Here is a 20,905-nt window from a genome sequence, read left to right on the forward strand (position 1 = left end):
CATTCTGGTCAAATCAGATGGATTTGGGCAACTGTACTTTGTTTTATACTCAAGTTTGGGAATGACATGCATGCGCATATTTTGGTGGGGCTTTGGGGGCACGAGCCCCCCCGGGGTAAAAGCAGGGGGCGGCAAAAACGAAGGGGGCGGCGAAAGAAGAAGGGGTGGCTCTTCACTTTTTCAAACCACTGAAAAAAACCTTTTTGGGTTTTTGAGGAAGGGGCGGCAAAATTTACTTTTCTTCAGCCCCGGGGTAGGAGTGGCCACAGTATATCACTGACATGGGAGCCTTTACGCAGTTGGGCTGAAAGCGTGTGATAAACTGCCCTTGTATGCATATGTATATTATACAACCACGATATGAGCGATGCACTTACATCACTTGCCAACTTGAGTTGAAACAAGGTATACACTGGTTGCAAAATTTAATCTACTTCAAAGAAAAGAATCAGATGTTCCATCCATATCTCAGCATTATTCTGTTAGTGGTATACTGTATGGGATCTTGCAATTTTACCATGGTAGTACAGGACAGCCGCTCTTATTCTTTTTCATGGAGTAGGCAGAACTTCTTTAACAAGTAACATGTATGTGCTCAGTTTAGTCTGATTTGCCAGAATACATCACATGCCTATATTTGTACCTATGAATATGGTGGAGGAGTAAATATTGTGTTCTGTCTGATTAAAGCCCTTGGATGCAATGCAGCAAATTATAGTGCATCACCCCAAAATGCCAAGATTCATGATTATTCGCTAAAGTTTTGACCCAAGCCCTGCCGGGTGACAGCTACAAAATATGTTGGTTAGTTGGTGAAAAGATGTCGATACTGCAACTTGGTATATGGATATATTTCAAAATTAGTTTTTGCAGATTTGAAATAAAATGTCGTCCAACTTCAAATCACACAGAGCACAAAGCTAACTATGCATACTGACAAGCACACCATAACAGTAATTGTATATTGACCAGTCTTGTAGATTCACTTGCTGTTGTCAAGCTTCACCTGTTATAAAACAAATCTGCATTGATATATTTGATACTAACATGTGCACATTGTTTTGTCCTGATGTAGTTCCCAGGCATCAAAGCAGAGAATATTGGAGCAGAAGAGATCCCAGGTTTAATGAGAGTCAAACTGTGGCTTGGTCTGGAGAAAGAAGCTGAAAATTTCAGATGGGACTCTCAGATGCTAACATGACTGTGTTTGCTGAAACAGTAAGATTATTGTTTGGTTTTATTACGATACTTGATTCCTTCATAGCACTAGACAATACTGTACAGTCCTTGAATGTATGCATGGTAGATTGTATGAAGTTTTGCATCTTCTTCAAAAATTCTCTTTATTTTAGTTTCAATTGAGGGTACTCAGGTAGTTTATTATCAAAGAGCAAACAGCATCAAAATGATACTTTATGTGAAATGACATGTTGCTGTAAATCACTTAAATGTAGTATATAAGACATTTGAATTCAGTTATTAATTGTACTGACTCATGATAAATGTATTTGTTTGTTTCAGTATGAGAATAACATGAGTATATTAGGCAACTGGACAAGCAAAGCCCTGCCTAGGCCAAAATGGTCTGATGCATCAGGAAAGGTAAGCTTACATAACATTAGCGGTCAAAAGTTAAGATCTAGGTGAATGTTAAACCATAGCTTTGAATGTTTGTACTTGTAGATGAGAGAATCATTAGTTTTGTGTACATTTTGTAACTAGATAAGCTTATGTGAGTAACATTGTTGGTTCCACTGGATGTGATTTACAGCTTATTCATATTTCACTTGGTTACCTTGAAAGCTGTGGCTTGGGAAAATATGAAGTGCCATCTCCAACTCAATTTACATGCCAGTTCTCCTGAGGTTAACGTTAAGAAAGATCTTAAAGCTATAAAGATGTTGGCACACTCATGTTTTCTTTCATTCATGTTTGTGATATATATATATCAGTATGGTTAATTATGTTCATGGACCTAATGATTATTGATGGTTTTATAAGTTGAAAACGTCATATTGTCAAGTTAGGAGTTATCTACAGCAAGTTATAAACGGAAGGCACCAAGCAAATAAGGATAAAACATTATGATTAGCTTACTGATCAACCAATTATTTTCAGGTTGCGAAATATGTGAAATCTAAATTTAAAAGAAAACGCAAGAAAGGAAGGGTAAGATGTAATATCAGTTTGACAGCGACTTAGCTAACGCAATCTAGCGGTATACCAGGGGCCCTCTATAACGTGGCCACGCTACGCTCCCTTTATGCACATGCACTTGTGACTTATCCTCTGTATTGAGACCACCTAATGGTTGATATTGGGTGTTTCATTTTATCCCTATTTGTTTGGTGCAGAATGATATTTTCTTGTTTAATGCAACTTATTAAGTATGAAGACCTTTTTCATAAACATTTTGTCAATAACCTTAATAAACTGCACCAATTAAGACATTGTAATGAGACTACCTAAGATCCTCTACACACAACCAGAACTTCCCTGACAAAGTACACAACCATGGCCAGTGTCCCATGTGTGCTAGTCTTTGAATTCTCACCCTAACAGTATTCTAGAGTGCCCACATAGTACCCAAATATGCCATATTCTCTGTAGACTTCTCAGGATGACCAACATTGTGTGCCCTAATGGTAGTGGTCCACTATGGGTTCCTAAGGAGTGCACACCATAAGAAGTGCACCATAAGAGGGAATATACAAAAGTAAGATACCTTTCTGAGGAATCTGGTTGTGCTCTATAATGTAGGTGGTCTCATTACAGGTTGTCTATTGATGTCAATTTGTGTTTTAAAATAATTTCACTACTAACAGTTTCACAATATTTACAAGGTAAAATGGACCATAAATTAATACTAATTACATGCAAGTTCTATAAGCAGTAGTTTGATAAATATTAGTGTGCTGTACACAGCACACAGTACATTACCAATTTAAATTTTAAAAAACATTTTAATGATACAGTCATCATTTTCTTTTAAAAAATTTCTAGATGATATTATTCTGCTCATAGATAACTTGAGCTTAGGCTTATATTTGATGCCGACCTAGTGCTTGGCATGCGAGGGGTCTCAGGTTCGAATCCCGATGGGAGCAAACAACTTCATTGTTTGTTTTCTCCCTTTCCCTTCCAGTCGCTAAAAAGCCCTTGGGACATTAGGGTTAGTTAACCACTATTGAAACTCCATATAGGCCTATATTAACCCTAACACTACCAGGTACTGCAAAATAATATGCACTGTGCGTGCATGCATCCCACATGATGTGATGATGCAATCAACCAAAAGTGAATAGGCACCCTTGCAATGGCCGGGCCAGCGAAAGATCTGTGGCTCACCCGCGCCGATCTAGTGCTTGGCATGCAAGGGGTCTCAGGGTTGAATCCTGACAGGAGCAAACAACTTTGTTTTTTCTCTTTATTCCTTCTTTCCCTTCCAGTCGCCAGAAAGCCCTTGGGACATTAGGGTTAGTTAACCACTATCGAAACTCAAAATAGACCTCTGTGCATGCGTGTGCATGCATTCCAAAAAAGTGAATAGGCACCCTTTCAATGGCCGTGCCAGCGTAAGACCTGTGGCTCACCGTCGCTGATCTAGTGCTTGTCATGCGAGGGGTCTCAGGTTCGAGTCCTGACAGGAGCAAACAACTTCTTTGATTTTTCTCTTTATTCCTTCCTTCTTTCCCTATTAAAACTCCATATAGGCCTATTAACCCTAACACTACCAGGTAATACAAAATACTACATGGTATGTACACTGCGCGTGTGTGCATCCCATGTGATGTGCTGATGCACCGTAAGTGATATATAGGCACACATTCGTTGGCCGTGCCAGCAAAAGACCTGTGGTTCATCATCACCGACCTAGTGCTTGGCATGCGAGGGGTCTCTGGTTTGAATCCCGATGGGAGCAAACAACTTCTTTGTTTGTTTTCTCTCTTAATTCCTTCTTTCTGTCCCTTCCAGTCGCCAAAAAAACGCCCTTGAGGCGTTGGGGCTAATGTTGGCAATATAACAACTCGCCAATGGAGCAGGGAATTTGGGTATTGATTCACTTCTTATTGAATCATTTTTATATAAAAACTGGGAACATCATGTAAACTAATGATAGGTATGTTGACTAGGTGAGGATGAACTTTTCATGATACAGATTGATTTGAAATAAGGCATATTTTGTAATCAACCTTTTTTCAAATACAAGTATCCCATCATAATATGTGTTCATACATTAATTAGCATGGCCAAATTGCAGTAGTCCATATATTTATACACACATACATGTAGTAAATAATGCATGATAAATACAGAAATATAACAACAGATTGTCACATGAAATATACTTTGAAACCATGTGACACCAGAGTGGTTGTTGCATAGCATTCACAAGGTTGTCATGTGAAATTTGTGTGATGTCACAGTGTTTCAACACAGTTACATATTGTTCTTAATAGCTAATTTATTGTAATGTATATGTGTGTTGAACCTGAAGATTTTACTGGACATACCAGCTACAAAATACTTGTTAATCATACAATATAGATGTTTGCTTCTTGTGAATGGCATTATTTGCTAAACCATTCTTCACCAGTTACTAAGGAAGTGTCATAATCCTGGATTTCAGAAAAAGAACGAGTTAAGGATGCACACAGGATCACTGAAGTGTTACATGGCCAAAATTGAGTTTTCATCATTAATGTCATCTTCAAACCGTATTTTATCTTGTCATTAATAGATTTTAAAGAAATCTTAAAATTTGAACCATAAGAAAAGCTATTTTAAAGACCGTTTTCATTAAAAATTAGTCAAAATGCAAAAGCAAATAAATCATTGTTTTCCGCAATATATCGCGTTCTCGAAACGCGTACTGCGGCGTACAGCTAGCAAAGACACGCACACATGATAAACTGGATGGGCGAGGTGATTGCTGATTGAGGCGCTGGAGTCGCCAATCGCGATAACTACCGTATTTTATCGTAATTGATCTCTTCCAAGGTAGGTAAAGCTTGCACCATTGCATTGCATGTAAACTGCGGGCCGACAGACCACCACCGTCCCCATCCTAGAATCAGTAGGCCTACTCGATAAATTTCGCAAAAAAAAGTGCTGATATAGTGGTATAAATTATAGGTTTTTTATATGAACATAATTTAGTGAATTTTTTGTTTGTTTTTATTTTGTTTTTAAAGTTTCATTCTGAACTTGAAAAGATGAAATTTATCTGTAAGAAGTAGTTACCCGTAAGAAGCCCTGTAATGATGGCGCAATCTGGTAGATACGATAGAAAACGAGGCCCTAAATATTTTGCTAGTAGGCTAGACTTAGCCCGTACTTATTGTTTTATGTTTAAAAATTTGTTTTATTTCATTCATTCATTCATTCATTCATTTCATTGTTATTATTTGATTTACCAAGTTGGTGTAGTTGGACAAGAATATAGGCCTATTATATTAGCTTATAATTATGCAGTCCCAGCCTTGGTTCGGGGCCTCTGCGGTCGTTCAGTCTCGTCTTAATTTTGAAGACCATAAAAATAGGCAAGCAGTTACTACCGGTAGGCCTAGATACCTAAGGCCCTGAATAATGTTTCAAAGTGTTATTAAAACACGGATTTAAGATTCATTTTCAAACGTTCTCTCTCCTGATTGATTATGATTGCGATAAAAGCTTTTGGTTTTACAACACTTTTTGCGAATGTTTTGGCGAATGCCTTTTTATTTGCAATGTTTGCCTGGTTTTCAACTTTCATGTTTATAATGTTTTCTGCATACTTTAAAAGGTAAACTGCTTTAAAGCATAAATTTTTTCGTGAATGTTTTCATGCAGTGTTTTAAAACGCTCTTTACAGCATGATGCCTATACGGTAGGCCTACTGCATAAACCACAATCTAATTCAAAGCCACAAGTGTTCCGTTTTCTACTTCGGTTTTGTTAGGCTATGTCAATTTCCGTGTTTTTCAGTTTTCTTGTGACCTCTCCGTGTTTTGCCCGTTTAACATAATATATAGGCCTACTTTTTGTCCGTTTTACAAGAAGTTTATTCAAGACATATTACAACTTTTACCCCAATTTTTACACGTTTATTTGATTGAAAACAACAACAGACACACTTTTTTTAATATTTTTGTTGTTGTATTTTATTCACTTTTTATGCGGTACAAAATATTTTACAACTTTATTGTAGCTTTAGGCCTATAATAGGCCTATGACCTTTGTACGTGTTTGATATTCCGTAAAAAGTTAAAAATTAAATATGATAACTACAAACAATTACAATAACAAAAGCGGAATATTGAGTAATGCGACACATCAGAATCTTTTCAAATTTTACTTGGGATTCCTGTGGTGTAGGCCTAGCTATAACGGGCGTTAAAATCTCATTGGCGCGGACGGGCCGTTGTGGTGCCTCTCAAGCACTAACTAAAAAGAAAAAGCAACGAGTAGTAACAACATCATGTTTGCGGTTCAGAAAAGGACAATGAACATAAAATGCAATTTTGTCAACACCAAAAAAAAAAAAATAATAATAACCAAAAACGATAAATAAAAAACATTGCATTTTTAAACATAAATTAAGAAAATTAGGACAAAACAGAAATCACAATATTATAATATGTCTCAATTTATTCTTCATTTCATAAAACTTCCTGATTATCTGCTAAAATAATTGCTTGTCAGTTATTCTATGCTACTTTTAATGTTCTGATGTCCGCAAATTTTAATACAGAGCATGATCTTTTTTTGTATGGAACAGGACAAAATTGTGCTTAAATAATCATGGTTTCGTTCGCGGCAACACTACCATGCACTGTGCAACTTATTCGCGTAACCTGTCTGTCTGTCCGCGCGCCCTGTCGCTCCTCAACGCTGACGCGACGCCGCGACGCGCCGCGGCCTTGCCGGAAGCTCTGCTGCACCATGGAAACAAGACTGCAGTAAATAAAATGATTACACCATGTGGATAAATATCTGCCGAATGTGCACGGATAATTTAATAAAATTGTATATTTTACCTTCTAAATCACCAAAAAAATGCCAATCTGCTGCAGTTGGACGCCCCTTCTCATTTTCTAACTTGACCAAACGTCACAAGTCACCGGATTATATATTTATGGAATAATCTTCAAAATGGACCTAAAATCCGCTGTATTTTTCTAAATCGCGATTTTCGGCAAGTTCACTTTTGACCACTTTTAACCATTTTTGGTCCGCCATAGCGTCTAAATGAAGCATCACTGAGGTAAGTTTTTAAGTCAAACGTTTAGATATGGCCAATATCTAGATAGTGTTTTTTCATTTTTTTAAATTAGGGCCTAGAACTTTTTTTATCACCCACGATTCAAAATTTTGAACACGGGTCATACGTTTTTACTGATTTTTTGCCTATATTTTAAAAACTAAGCAAAATTTTGAAAAAATAAAAAAACACTTTCTAGATTTATTTGTCTAAATTAATAAAGTTCATGTTTTACAGTTTTTGATTTTCAAATAATTTTTTTATGGCGGACCAAAAATTGTTGGTCAAAAAAGCTGTGTTTTGGGATTTTCTCGAAAATTGTACTTTTTGACCCAAAACTGACATTTTAAATGGATTGATGAGCTCATTTCCGTTCAAAAAATGTATACTTTTATATACTTTACATAAATAGTTTTCGAGTTATGAGGTGAATAATAATGGATAATTAGTGATCCTGTGTGCCTCCTTAATAAATCTCTTTTTCAACAAGTGTCCTTTAACATGTTAGTTATACCTAAAGAGGATCTTGGCCAATTTTTGTCATCAGTGAGTGCATTACCCGTACAATGGGATTAAGTCTTATACTTGACCAATGTTATGATTATTGTGGTGCTTAGGAATTCTTTCTAATCCTTGTTTGTTTTTTGTTTCTATAATATTATAGCTCAAGCTACCCAAGGATAAGTTTGATTTGCCAACAGGATGGAAATGGGAAGGTGATTGGTTCATCAGCCCAGAACTGAGGTAAGCTTATGTTATATTGTAATGCATTCATTGTGTGTGTGTGTACAAATTTGTAACCAAATGAAAAACCAGGGACCTTATTCATAAAGGGAATGTCTGATAATCCATTGACGTAGTGATTAAGGTTCCTGATAAGAAGTGAAATATTTGTGAGTACTCTTTCATTGATTCCATGCAAATATTATTTCATTTTAAAATTGTGTCCTGCAGCTTAAGTTTCAGCTTAGGTGTACCATAGTTACAAGATGATATAATGCTCATGATGAACTTAAATTGTCTCATGTGTTTCATCTATTTTACCTATAGCTTGCTGTATGATGCTGATGCTGGACAGAAGAATTTTGTTGAAGATGCTTTTGAACATGAAAACCGTAATATACCTGGCGGGCAATGGGGACCAGCTAGCCAACCATACACTAGCGTTGTAAGTACTAAGCCAAGAGGTAATGGCTGGTTTGGCCAAGCATACACTAACATTGTTACGTCAAAGCAATGTTGTTACATCAAAGCCAAGATGGATTGGCTGGCAATGAAGCTATCATCTTGTAGAGACTGATGGCACTGTCAGGTCTGCACCCAGATAACTATTATTAAACATCAAAGAACACCGCTTATTGTTGTATCTAGTCAGTGAGTGCGTATTTACGCTTTATATCTAGTCAGTGAGAGCGTAATGTGCAAACATGCTATGCGTATACGGCAAGGTATACGTATAGAGGCATCTAGCATAAACCGGGCGTGTAAAATGCCCGTTAAAATGCACGTGGTACATCATATGCGGAACAGTCATCTAATTTTCACAATGTTTTTCCTATTCTGCAACAATTAAAATGCATAAAAATATGATTATTTCAATATTTAGAATGACTTAGTGGTATGATAAATTCGTTATTAGGTTAAGCGTCGGTTTGGTAATGGAAATTAACATGCGCTCAGTGTTATATTGGTTTCAGCCTTCGGCTTCACCCAGTATGATACTTCGCACACGATAATTTCCCGTACCATACCTCCGCTTCACCTAATAACTAATTATCTTCTTGCTGAAGCTGGCCCGAGGTTTGATAGCAGGGATATGTGCAGGAAGAGCATTCTACATGCGGGCTGTATATGTTACAAAAGATCTGTGATTGTGGTATCTCAACTACAAGATTATGGGATTTCAAAGACTGTCAAAGCCTATGATCTGGGGTTTGCACGTATGGCATTAGCTGGCACAGTAGTTTCTGACAAGCTCTGGAACTGGAATTATGATACATGATGAAACCCATTAAGTTTTTCTGGTTGACATGATTTAATTAATCACAATTTATGACAAATATGTACATTTTTTTTTAAATTACAGAAAGGGGATGCAATTGCTCATCGTGATGAGCAGCAGTGTCCTGAAGGATGGAAATGGGATGATGTATGGGAGTGTGATATCAACAGAGCCTGTGATGAAGACGGTAAGTGTGTGTTCAGTGTCCTGAAGTGTCAACAGAGCCTCCATAATTCCTATAGTGTTTTTTATTGTATCTTTAAATGTTATGATGAGAAGTATATAAAAGTATACATTTTCAGAAAGGTAATAATGCAAGGAATCCAACTAATACACTCCTCAAAAGAATTAAAGGATCATTTGAATATGATCAGCATTTTTGCAAACATTGGATATGATGATAAATATTATTGATAATTGTGCTTGATTTTTCATTACATAACTTGTTCCCTAAGTTGTATAACAAAAGTCACTCATTACAAATATCCGCTATCACCCACATCTTGAGGGGAGGGGGGTAAATGGAGGCTAAAATTTCGATTTTGAGGCCATTTTTCAAACGTCACCACGGTCAAGGTCAAGTCACATAATGAGATGGGTTTGTGCATGTGATGTGTGTTTGGGTCTATACGTCACATTAGTTGGTATAAGATACCCTCAATGTATCCCCGGGGGTGGGAAAAGTCATTAATGTAACCGCACAAAAGATGAACTCCCGGCCCCCTCCTAACATATCTGAGAGTAGGGGTCATAATTGAGCTCCCTTAATAGTGCAATGTAATGCATAAATGAATACTCTATATGTTCTGTCGTTTTGTACCATTTAATGGTCACAATTAAGACCCCTACCCTCGGAGAACGAGGAGGGGGCCGGGTGGTCATCTTTTGTGATAGTAAAAACTTTACCAGGACCATGATAAGGCAAAAGAAACTCAAATGTATTTGTCCATGGTTGGATAGTAAAAGTTCAATGGGGAGTTGGTTGATGTCCTTGGTTGCCGGTGCTTGTGGTTGTGTGTGATTCAACCATCAAAATAATGATAGCTGACTTGTTAATATTGCTGTTTGGATTTGTAGGTTGGGAGTACTGTGTGGAAGCCACAATGGCCAGTTGGGGAGCGGTAGAGAAGACTTATCACTTGTGTCGTCGTCGGCGATGGGTACGACCCAGGTCATTGGTAGCAGATCCCAAGCAGCTTGAGGTAATAAATGTTAGACCAATTTTAGAGCGCTTGTGAAATGCAAGATTCTAGCATCTTGCACCCATATGTGACTGCCTTTAATTTAAAGTTTTTCAAAATTAAAATAAAAAATTTACAGAAATTGTCATGAACAAAATATTTAATTTACCAAAAATGAAAGCTTCACTGTATAAATTGGTTTTATTATCTCAATAGTTCAGCATACTTTATGGTTTTTTGCTGGACATATGATAATTGATATTGATTGATTGGTAATTGAAAGTCATATGTGACAGGATCAAGGGAAATGAGTCGGATGTCGCTAATATTGATTTTGAGATATTGGCAAAGAAAGTGTTAAAATTCTTTTGTTTTATATTGTTTTCAGCGATTGATAAATTGGCGTAACTTTAGAAAGAAAAGTCGTATCAACATGGGCTTTTCAATTTCTGAAAGCTCTAAATGTCCTCTTTAGAAACATGTGTAAAACTCATTTTCGACCAGGGCCGACATGTGACTCATTCCCCTTGATCATGTCACATATTAATAAATATGATGTTTTTTCTTCCCCTTACACACCAGAAAAAGAAGAAGGACGCTATGGTTGAAGGCTGGGAGTATGCGCCGATCTTTGGCATGAAATTCCATGCCAGTGAAAGAAAGATGGACATGGTGCGCCGAAGACGATTCCATCGTAAAATGGTCGCTGAATCCCCCAAAGCGTCTGCTGTGTTCTCTATGGGTGGTGGGGTAGGTATTGCACAGAAAATTTTGAAGTGCTAAGAGATGTCAAGATTACGTTTGAAGGTTTTCATTCATCCAGGTTTAATAAATTTTAAATTAATTTAATATGAAGTCAAGATTGTTATTATGCTCACAAAAAATGAGAAACCATGTTGACAAATGAGCCTGATATGAGGGTGTAAATTAATTATATTGAGCATGAAAGCCTAACTTTATGAAGCAAGGTCACATTCAGTCAGAGCCTGAGACAAGTATACTTATCTCAGGTCAGAGCCTTGTTTAGAGGATAACAAGTTGCACAATTAGTTCATAGAATGCTTTCGCAGAAAAATAGCTTTTCATGTTTTCAATTTTCATATACCTCATATTTGATCTTTTTTCAAGTGGCTTATCATCTAATTACAGGTCATCATACATGAAGTTTGTTAAGTTTAAATAAGCATTAATTGGGAGGATAATGAAACCGTAACACTTTGTTATTATCCCCTACATTTTTAGGAAGGTGATGATGATGATGGCAAGAATGAGATGTCAGCACCAAGACTTTTCCTCACATACAAGCGTAAGTTTTCATCACCTCTAACTGCAGCACTGTCAATAGTGTTAATAACACAATTGGATTTTGTCATGGTTGTCGTATTTAATCACTCATATTGACTCTGGTGTTACCTCAAGAGTTTGAGGAAATGGCAAATACACTATATGTGATGTGATCAAGCAAAATCAGTCGGAAGTCGGATATATTGATTTTCAGAAAGAAAAAAAGACAACAATAATTTTTTTTGTTGCATATTGTTTTGGAAACCTTCAACTTTTCATATCTTTGTAACTAAACGTTCAATTTCAGTGAGGTTTAATGAAAAATGTAAAAAATCATGTGAACTGAAAATTGAATATGCCCAACTTCAGACTGGTTTTGCTTGATCACACCACATATTTACATGTAAGCAATGCTTTGTTTTATTATGAAATTATTATATTAACTTGAATGTGGAATAATTATGATGTCAATGTAACAGATCCCCATCTTGTCAAGATGGGAGCAATCTTCTCAGTATTATGTATATAATGTTATTAAAACTGTGTAATGAACATAGTGAGCTTACTGCTCCTGTGAAGGCTGTCATCATGTCAGGAGACAGAAATAGTAAAAAATCCAAAAAATTTACATGTCTCATTCTTAGGTAATTTGTCCAGAAGAAGTCAGAGCTACTCCTGATGAAAGCTTGACAGTTCTAAACTTGTCTAAACGAACCCGCTAAAACCCACTAAAAGTAAAAAAATCTTTAGCATATAAAACAGTGCAAAGAATGTAGGTTGATGTGTATTTCATGATTTGTTGTTTTGTATAGATACTCACAAGTACCAGCTGAGGGTCTACCTGTACCAGGCTAGGGATCTTATAGCATCGGATTCAGACAGTTTCTCTGGTAAGTAGTAAACAAGGCCTCAATTTCAACCAATTACGTAGGGTTTGTAATATGACAAATTCAGTATTATGTGTTACTATTTAGCTCTAAGACGACATCAGTCATTTTAAGATTTGAGGAGATTTTTATCCAATTTCACAGAAACAGTATGAGGAATAGTTTATGGATGTTATTGAGGGGACTTTAAGACATTCATATATTGCACTTTGAGCTCATTAAATCTTCTAAAGTGAAAACTTGTTTTCTTCATAATTCAAGAAAACCCTTCAGCCCATATCATACTAGTAGTCACAGCGTGCATATTGAAAACTTGCTAGTGGTCAAATGCTGGCAACAACCTTGCCTTCAAGAAAACTTATTGCGATTTGACACTAGGATATGCTAGTGACCTATCAATCAGATGTCGGCAATCACTTGTCCGAAAGGGAAAGAAGTTACATCACAAAAAAATGCTACGCTCTTTGGGATTTCGTAGTTTGATGTAGACATTATATGTACATGACTTTAAATGTATTAACAGATCCTTTTTATGATGCACATTTTGTAAAAGTTATTTTAGAATATTTCATACATTAACCCATACACGGCACTGGAAAATATCTGAATGAAACTTTTTTTTCCTGTTTAGATCCATTTGCGTATGTGACGTTCCTTTCCCGTAGCCAGAAGTCCGAGGTGATCAAGCACACACTTTGCCCCAGCTGGGACCAAACTCTCATATATGATGAGATTGAGATTCAGGGTGATCCAATGGCACTACAAGCTAATCCTCCTGATATCTGTATAGAAGCCTATGACTTTGATACCTTTGTAAGTATTGGTTGGCTAATAAGATACAGGGTGTTGAAATGTTCTCTCCTTGATTTATTTTATGTTCCATTCAATATCCAATTATTCAGGTTGCTTATTCTAATGCCTGCGATGAAGTCCAAGACTTTGAAACTTGAATATTGATGTAAACTAATGTAACATAGATGAAGGGAATGGTAGCAGGAGCTATATTTTGTGTACACTTCATTCCAAAATCCAAAACTGGTTTTGAGAGCTATGCTGCATGTGATGAGCAATTAGTGTTTGTGAAATTAGGTTAAAATAAGTAGTCATTTAAAAAGTACTACATGTAATGTATATATTTGAAAAAGAAAAAGAAAACAAGGAAAAACACATAACACCAAATCCTCCTGGAATTTAGCATAGGATTTGATATTAAATGTATTTTGATTATCATGACATACAGACTTTGCAATAATTTCATAATTTTACCCTACCTTTAATCACAGGGTAGCAATGAATTCCTTGGGCGAACCTTGTGCAAGCCAATAGTGAAGCTAGACAGTTCTGATACACGAGTGGCGCGCCTGGCATGGCATAATTTGTACAGAGGCAGTGAGCAAGCAGGTGAATTGTTGGCATCATTTGAACTCTTCCTTATGGTAAGTCACATATGGTAATGGGTATGATGTAGGGGCTAATTACTGCTATAGAGGAATACTCTGTCAGCTTAGGCGCCAGAAACAAATAAGTTCGATCTTTGGATCGCAGGTCGATGCTGCTTTGATGCTTGTTATTAATGAATTATTATCTAATGAATCAGAATTAATGGTAAATTTATATTGGACAATAACACTACATGCACAAATTACTATTTTATCACAATTAATAATAATAAATTTATTGATTTCGTAAATGATAAGGATCGACAAAGCATTGATGGTCGATCGAAAGATCGAACTAATTTGTTTCTATTGCCTTAATGCATGTTTGTAGCCACTACCTGACATGGTAGATTTGTACAAGACTTTTTGGAATTACACTTTTGTTGCTGTGGTAATGACCATTTACAGACAATAGCTGATAACAAATGCACTTTAATAAATTTCTGAAAGAGTTGACAAGTATTAAAGGTTACCTGATGGCCACCTACCTCCAAAGTTTGAATGTAGTATCATTCAACACAAACTGAATAGTCAGTTTTTAAATCTTGTCAATGTGGCATTATTTGTCAAAATCTGGTGGAAATGATCGCTCTTTTTACTCATTTTAAATGTTTGCCTTTTGCCTTATTTTACAGTCTGAGAACATGGATCTACCATTCATGCCACCCATGAGAGGTAACCTCTACCAAGTACCAAGTGGAATCCGCCCAGTCATGCAGAGGACTGCTGTGGAGGTTAGTAAACATAGGCTAGATTTCCAGGCAGCTGAAACACTAACAAAATGGTGTAGTATATTCTAAAAATGTTGACTGAAGAACTAGCTGTGTGTAAATAAGACTAAACCAAATTAACTTAGCTCCGGGTAAGTAAGGGAAAGCCACAAAATCTAAACTCTGGACAAGTAAGATGGTTTTTTTCAACAGGCGAGGGAAAGAAACTGGAAACAACTGCAACGGGCAAGGGACTTTCGAATTGCAGAAGTGTGATTTAATAGTTTGAGCTGTTGTACACAATACATTATACTTGTGGTTCATAATTTCATCATATTATAGTTCGTAAAGCGACCAGGAGGAGTGAGTTCAGAAGCTCCCAAGTATTAACATTATAACAGTAATTCCTAACATTAATAACATGATTAGATCAGGTAGATATAAATATCAAAGTTTCATACATAGTTCTCTCATGTTAAAAGATGATTGCAAAGTACAATGTACAAATATTTCATATGGTATGTTAATTGATCATGAATGAGAAAAAAGCACAATGCTGAAGAACTCACATTTTGACCCCTACAATATCATCTATCGGTCAATGGCTGATTTTATTTTGAAATGCTGCTTGTTGCAGTACAAATTCATAGTAGCCATGCTTCACCATCACTCACCTGTGTGGACAGTGTTTAGGATAATCTTAACATTTGACACCATATCATATGCTAAGCACAACATTTATTCAATTTTCTGACAGCTTCTCTGCTGGGGTGTGCGTAACATGAAGAAATTCCAGCTGGCAGGTGTGACCTCTCCAAGCATCGAGTTTGAGATTGGAGGAAAGATCATCGAGTCAAAGGTCATCAAGAACACAAGAAAGAATCCAAACTTTGACCAGCCACTGCTCTTTGTTGAGGTGGTAAGTACCTTTCAAAAAAGTCTACAAAAATGTCATTCAAAAATGTTATTGAGTGTTAGAAAAGTGTATTGCACTCAACCCTAATGCCCCAGGTGCTTTTTGGCAAGGGAAAGAAAGAAGGAATTAAGGAAGGAAGAAAGAAAGGAAAAGAAGAGAAAACTTCTTTCTCTGGTGCGGTTTTGAACCATGGGGTGTACCTTAGCTGCCCAAGCTTTCCGTGTCCTTATGTGTGCTCTCATGATGATGTGCATTGAGGTTTTTTGATATTTGGTTCAGTTTGGGTCAGGGGTAGCACGAGCACAAAAAATCAAGGGGTCCAATTTAATTTTTCTGGACCCTTTGGTACCAGCAAAACCAACATTTAAGGGGTCCGATGAGAATTTAAGGAGTCCATCTGTCCGAAATTCTAAACTTCGGAACTTGTCAAATATTCCAGTGAAATTATTTATAGTGTTGTTGGCCTATGGTGATTCAAAAGATTTACTGATCTTTTTATTTTTTTATTTTTAATTGATTATTTATGCCTCCGTGCATCGTGAAATTAAGGAGTCCATACAGTTTGTATCGGACCCTTTGGTCACTTTCAACTTGAGATTTAAGGAGTCCAAAATGGGCAAAAACAAAAAATAAGGAGACCCTGGACGTGCAAACTTCTTAAATGCGACCCCTGGTTTGGGTTAAACCCCATTGGATGAAAAGCTCTGAATCTGATTGTGGCTATCATTATATGTGTCAGCAAATTAGTAATTCTGGAACCAATTAGTATTAAACCATTTTTCTGAATCTGATTGTGGCTATCATTATATGTGTCAGCAAATTAGTAATTCTGGAACCAATTAGTATTAATATACTATGCAAATGAGCCAATTTATAATAATACATTTGTCTTCATTAGGACTTGCCCAAGGAAGAGTTGTACACACCACCAATCAACATTAAGGTACGCGACCACCGTGCCTTTGGGCGTAAACCAATTGTTGGTACCTCATGCATTAAGGACCTATCAACATTCAGATGTGATCCAATAGCAGATGCAGCTGCTGCAGAAGGAGATGCACCAGAAAACCCAGGTTTGAAAATAAAAAAGAAACAAGTCGGTTCTGTTTTTGTCTTGTCTGTCTTTTGTTTTGTTTCATGTTTCCCTGTCATCTTTTCATTATTTCTCATGCTTTTTGTGTAGTTAGTGATGTAGCGTTTTTAGTTCATGAATTAAATGGATGTGCTTGAAACCAGGGGGTCACACACACCCAGTGTGGTGTCATTCTCGAGCAGAAATTTTTGGGAAAGGTTAAGAGATTTAACCAACATCACAGACCACATTGACTGTGTTTAGGGTCCCAATTTCAGACTCCTTTGCTAAAAAGTATTGGCTAATGGCTGAATTGACTTGCAAGTCAACAATCAGGGTAGGAATGTCAATGATGGTACCATATTAAACTTTGTTATTCCTAGCCATTTTATCCTGAATTTCACAAACACACTGCGAAAATGATCTTATCTATTATGGTCAGTGTAAAGGGTCCCCTTTCTTTAATGTTTAAACATATTGAATAGATATTTCAAGTCGGATACATATCCATTTAAATCATGGTTCAAATATATGCAGCTAGACCACTTTCTAGTCACATTTTGTAGTGGCTGCAATTAAAACTTATTTTCACCCTGGAATCAGGAATAAACACCTTCTATAGTGTACCATGTACACCTTGTTGGTAAATGGTAAAATACCAACTTTAGGTCCATGAGTGAAAAGCTGATAGCAGAAATAACCCTGTTGAGTTTCTACATACAAATTTGGCGTCACACCCTATGTAACCTATAGAGGAGCCTTGTGTATATTTGAGTTGCAGAAAATAGCTAGAACATTCTGTAAGTAATTGCATGCTGTCACAGTCATTTTCTACTCTTGGTTAAGAACTTGAAAGGATATATGAAAAGTGCAAATCAGCACCATTGTAAACAGTCTGGTTAGTTATATGCTCATACCCCTGTGATATCCTACCTCTGAGGCATTGTCAAAGCAAGCTTAACCCACCCATTCAAGCTCTTAACCAAAAGTAGATCTTCATAAATCTAAGCTTCTATTAACATACACACATCTCTCCTTTACCTTTTTCTTGGTGTTGGTCAATAATATTACCTTTTTACCCAGTTATGGAACTCCCATCAATAGATACTAAAGCTGCAGAGACTAATGAAGGCAGTGAGGCTAAAGCGCCTAATGAGGGCAGTGATGCTATAGAGACTAGTGAGGGTGGTGAGGGGGAAGAGACCAGTGAGGGCGGTGAGGTCAAAGAGATGAACGAGGCACAGTCTGAGGATCCCTTATTGGGAGAAAGTACAAGTAATAATAATAACGTCGTGGAGATAGAAATGGAGACTCAGAATCCAGGTTCGACCCTGATAATGACTTGCCTGATATATATGCATAGCGGTTTGGTTTGGCTTGTTAATGCATTTTAACTGAATATGCCTGGTTGAAATTATTGCGTTACTAATTTTAGGGGAGAAAAGTACAGTTTAACCCACCCAGTGATTATTGTTAATTTTCTCTGTATGTGTATTCATTGATATGATTGGTGTGATTTGGATTTAATAGGCTTTCATTTACTGACTCAACCAAGAACAATAGTCCCAATTTGTTTGTTTGGCCTGGTTAAGTAACTCCATTTCCTATTTCACAATTTTACCCATTTGAAATTTGGATTAAGTGCCAGATTTGTGAAATTTATTAGTACTTAATTAAGATTTAAAAATTTGAACTGTAATATAAATCGGTAGGTAATATTAATAAGTACATTGTGGCTCAACAGGTCACTTAAAATAATAGATTAATATTATTTTCACAACAGTGCAGAAATTAGTTTCATTTGAAGTGCAAACAAAGGTTCTAGTAATGTAGTATATAGGAATTAAGTTAAGTGTACGAATACTATTAACGTAGTCTTTGTTTTCTAATTTGACCAAAGAAACCAGCTGAGAATTATTTTAAATTCTTTACAAATATAATGAGGAAATATACATGCCAGACATAAAATTCATATATCTGAATTGAATTAGGCTGATAGCGGTGGAGTACTTGAACCTGATGATTTAGGGATTCAATCATGTTTCATCGTTGTTCATCACCGATTAACAACGACGCGCGGACGCGAGTTGTTAATCGGTGATGAACAACAGTGATACATGATTGAATCCCTTTCAACAACGAAAAGAAGCTAAAGATCGTATAATTCACGATTATTTCCCGAGGTATGTCAGTTAATCATTGCCACTCGGCCTTACAAAAACTTCGATGATTTCTCTGTTGATATCAGCAATAAAACTACCGAATAAAACGGCAATGTTTAGCCGCTACCAGAATAATACTGAATTCAACACCGAGCACTACTATAACAAAGGTTCCAGACATGACGAATTTTATGCGCTCTCGTGTAACGCGATTCTTGCTTTCGCGTTATGCGTATACGCTACAGTAAAAGTGTGGATTCATCACGGGTTAACAACGGTTGGCTCCTGTACAAAGGTATAGGAAGAGTTGTTGAACTCACAATCAGGCAAAAAAAAAAATTGTTTGTTTGTCCACGTCCGACCGACCGTGTACTCTGGTCCCGACCGTGTCTTTTTTTCTTTCTTTTTTTAAATTTGCGTTGAATGTGCTAGTAAAACAGTGGTTAGTATAAATTTAAGGGGGTACTACACCCTTGTGGTAAATTTTTGACTATTTCTGCATTTTTCTCAAAAAATAATAACACACTGGTAACAAAGGTTATGTATATTATTGGGGCAAGGAATCCAATTATTACACTGAAATTTCAGTGACTCAAGACAAGTGGTTCAGTATATATGATAGGAAATGAGGTACATCCTAGCAGTACCTTATTTCTTATCATAAATAACGAACTGCTTGTCTTGGGTCACTGAAATTCCAGTGTAGTAATTGGATTCCTTGCCCTATAATATACATAACGCTTGTTACCACTGTGTTATTAGTTTTTGAGAAAAATGCAAAAATAGACACAAATTTATCGAGGGGTGTGGTACCCCTTAAAGAAAGAAAATGTAAAGAAAATGAACAGTATAACATGCAGAACCATCTCAAGAGTTAAACTAGTAAAGTGCTGTGTGTTTTGACTTATTTATCAGTCTTCCAATTGTCAGTTTCAAGTGCAATATCTGTAATAAAATTTTTTTTTAAATCCGACCTACCGACCCAACTGTTTCATAAGCCTCTATGGACAAACAAACCTTTTTTTTTTGGCCACATTTGAGCATATGCAGAGTGCTCAACTTGGCAGCATTACACGCTATGCGCTAGATTTCTTCCTTATACGCTCATGCTACTTTCAGTACACTAATGCACACCACACTTATCGTCGATCTCCATGGGCTAACGTCTGCCTTGCACGGCAAGGAGCTTCTAAGGGGACATTTTGTACAAACAGTGAAGCAATGGGCATTGTAAGGCAAAGAACATTTCCTACTCCCATTTGGCCAAGCTTTCACACCCATCAACACCAAATACACCCTATCTAATTAATGTTTCTCACACTTTATTATCAAGACGCCATGCCATGCATATGTTTATATCAACCTCCCATCATATGTATAGGATGAAAGAAATCCACATATCCAAACCTTAAGTGTCAAAATTTAGCACGCTGGAAGCACTAATCCAACTCTATGCAGTAACAGTAGTGGACAACTTGTGTTGTGTAAGGCATCAAGCAGTAAGCACTCATAGATTCCATAGATCTTCATTGTTATGTACATTTTCTTCAATCATCAACATGTTTATGTGGAATACTTGCACTGATTGTAACCTGATCTTCCCATCTTTTTTCATCACAATTTTGAAAATTAAGTTGCTCTACTTGTCACTTTCACACAGCTCGCATTCAGATGATGTTGGTTGGAACATTTATATCAGTGTTACACTGTGTGCTGTTTGCTTTTTGTCCAATTTTCTTGTAAAAATATCTTATAATCTACATTACAGTTGTGCCTGCTGTTGGTTCTATTGCAAGTGACTCTAACGAAAGAAAACAAACATATAAAGCAGCCGCAACTAACATATGTAAAGCTTTAAAAACACACATTTGGCAAGTTATCAATTATTACAGATTGTCTACATTTGTGGACACAGGAAAATATATTTTCAATTAAATAAGATAAACAGTAATTTACTGATTATATGCAGACAACATCTATTTTTAGACCGTAGGTTTCAGGACAGCGGC

At 36.6% G+C, this 20,905-nt stretch overlaps 1 protein-coding gene across 1 annotated transcript in view; it reads left to right on the forward strand.

The window, feature by feature from the left end:
- LOC140152073 (myoferlin-like) overlaps nt 1-20,905 on the forward strand; it is a 177,085-nt gene that overhangs the window by 91,186 nt on the left and 64,994 nt on the right. Inside the window, 16 exon segments of the mRNA XM_072174374.1 lie at nt 1,076-1,175; nt 1,178-1,218; nt 1,522-1,602; nt 7,908-7,987; nt 8,294-8,411; nt 9,330-9,432; nt 10,323-10,447; nt 11,009-11,176; nt 11,669-11,732; nt 12,523-12,600; nt 13,229-13,410; nt 13,881-14,033; nt 14,672-14,770; nt 15,504-15,665; nt 16,561-16,735; nt 17,818-18,057. Of these exon segments, the coding sequence (XP_072030475.1) occupies nt 1,076-1,175; nt 1,178-1,218; nt 1,522-1,602; nt 7,908-7,987; nt 8,294-8,411; nt 9,330-9,432; nt 10,323-10,447; nt 11,009-11,176; nt 11,669-11,732; nt 12,523-12,600; nt 13,229-13,410; nt 13,881-14,033; nt 14,672-14,770; nt 15,504-15,665; nt 16,561-16,735; nt 17,818-18,057 (1,969 nt within the window).

This window comes from Amphiura filiformis, chromosome 1 (genome assembly GCF_039555335.1).
Source record: "Amphiura filiformis chromosome 1, Afil_fr2py, whole genome shotgun sequence".
NCBI lineage: Eukaryota > Metazoa > Echinodermata > Ophiuroidea > Amphilepidida > Amphiuridae > Amphiura > Amphiura filiformis.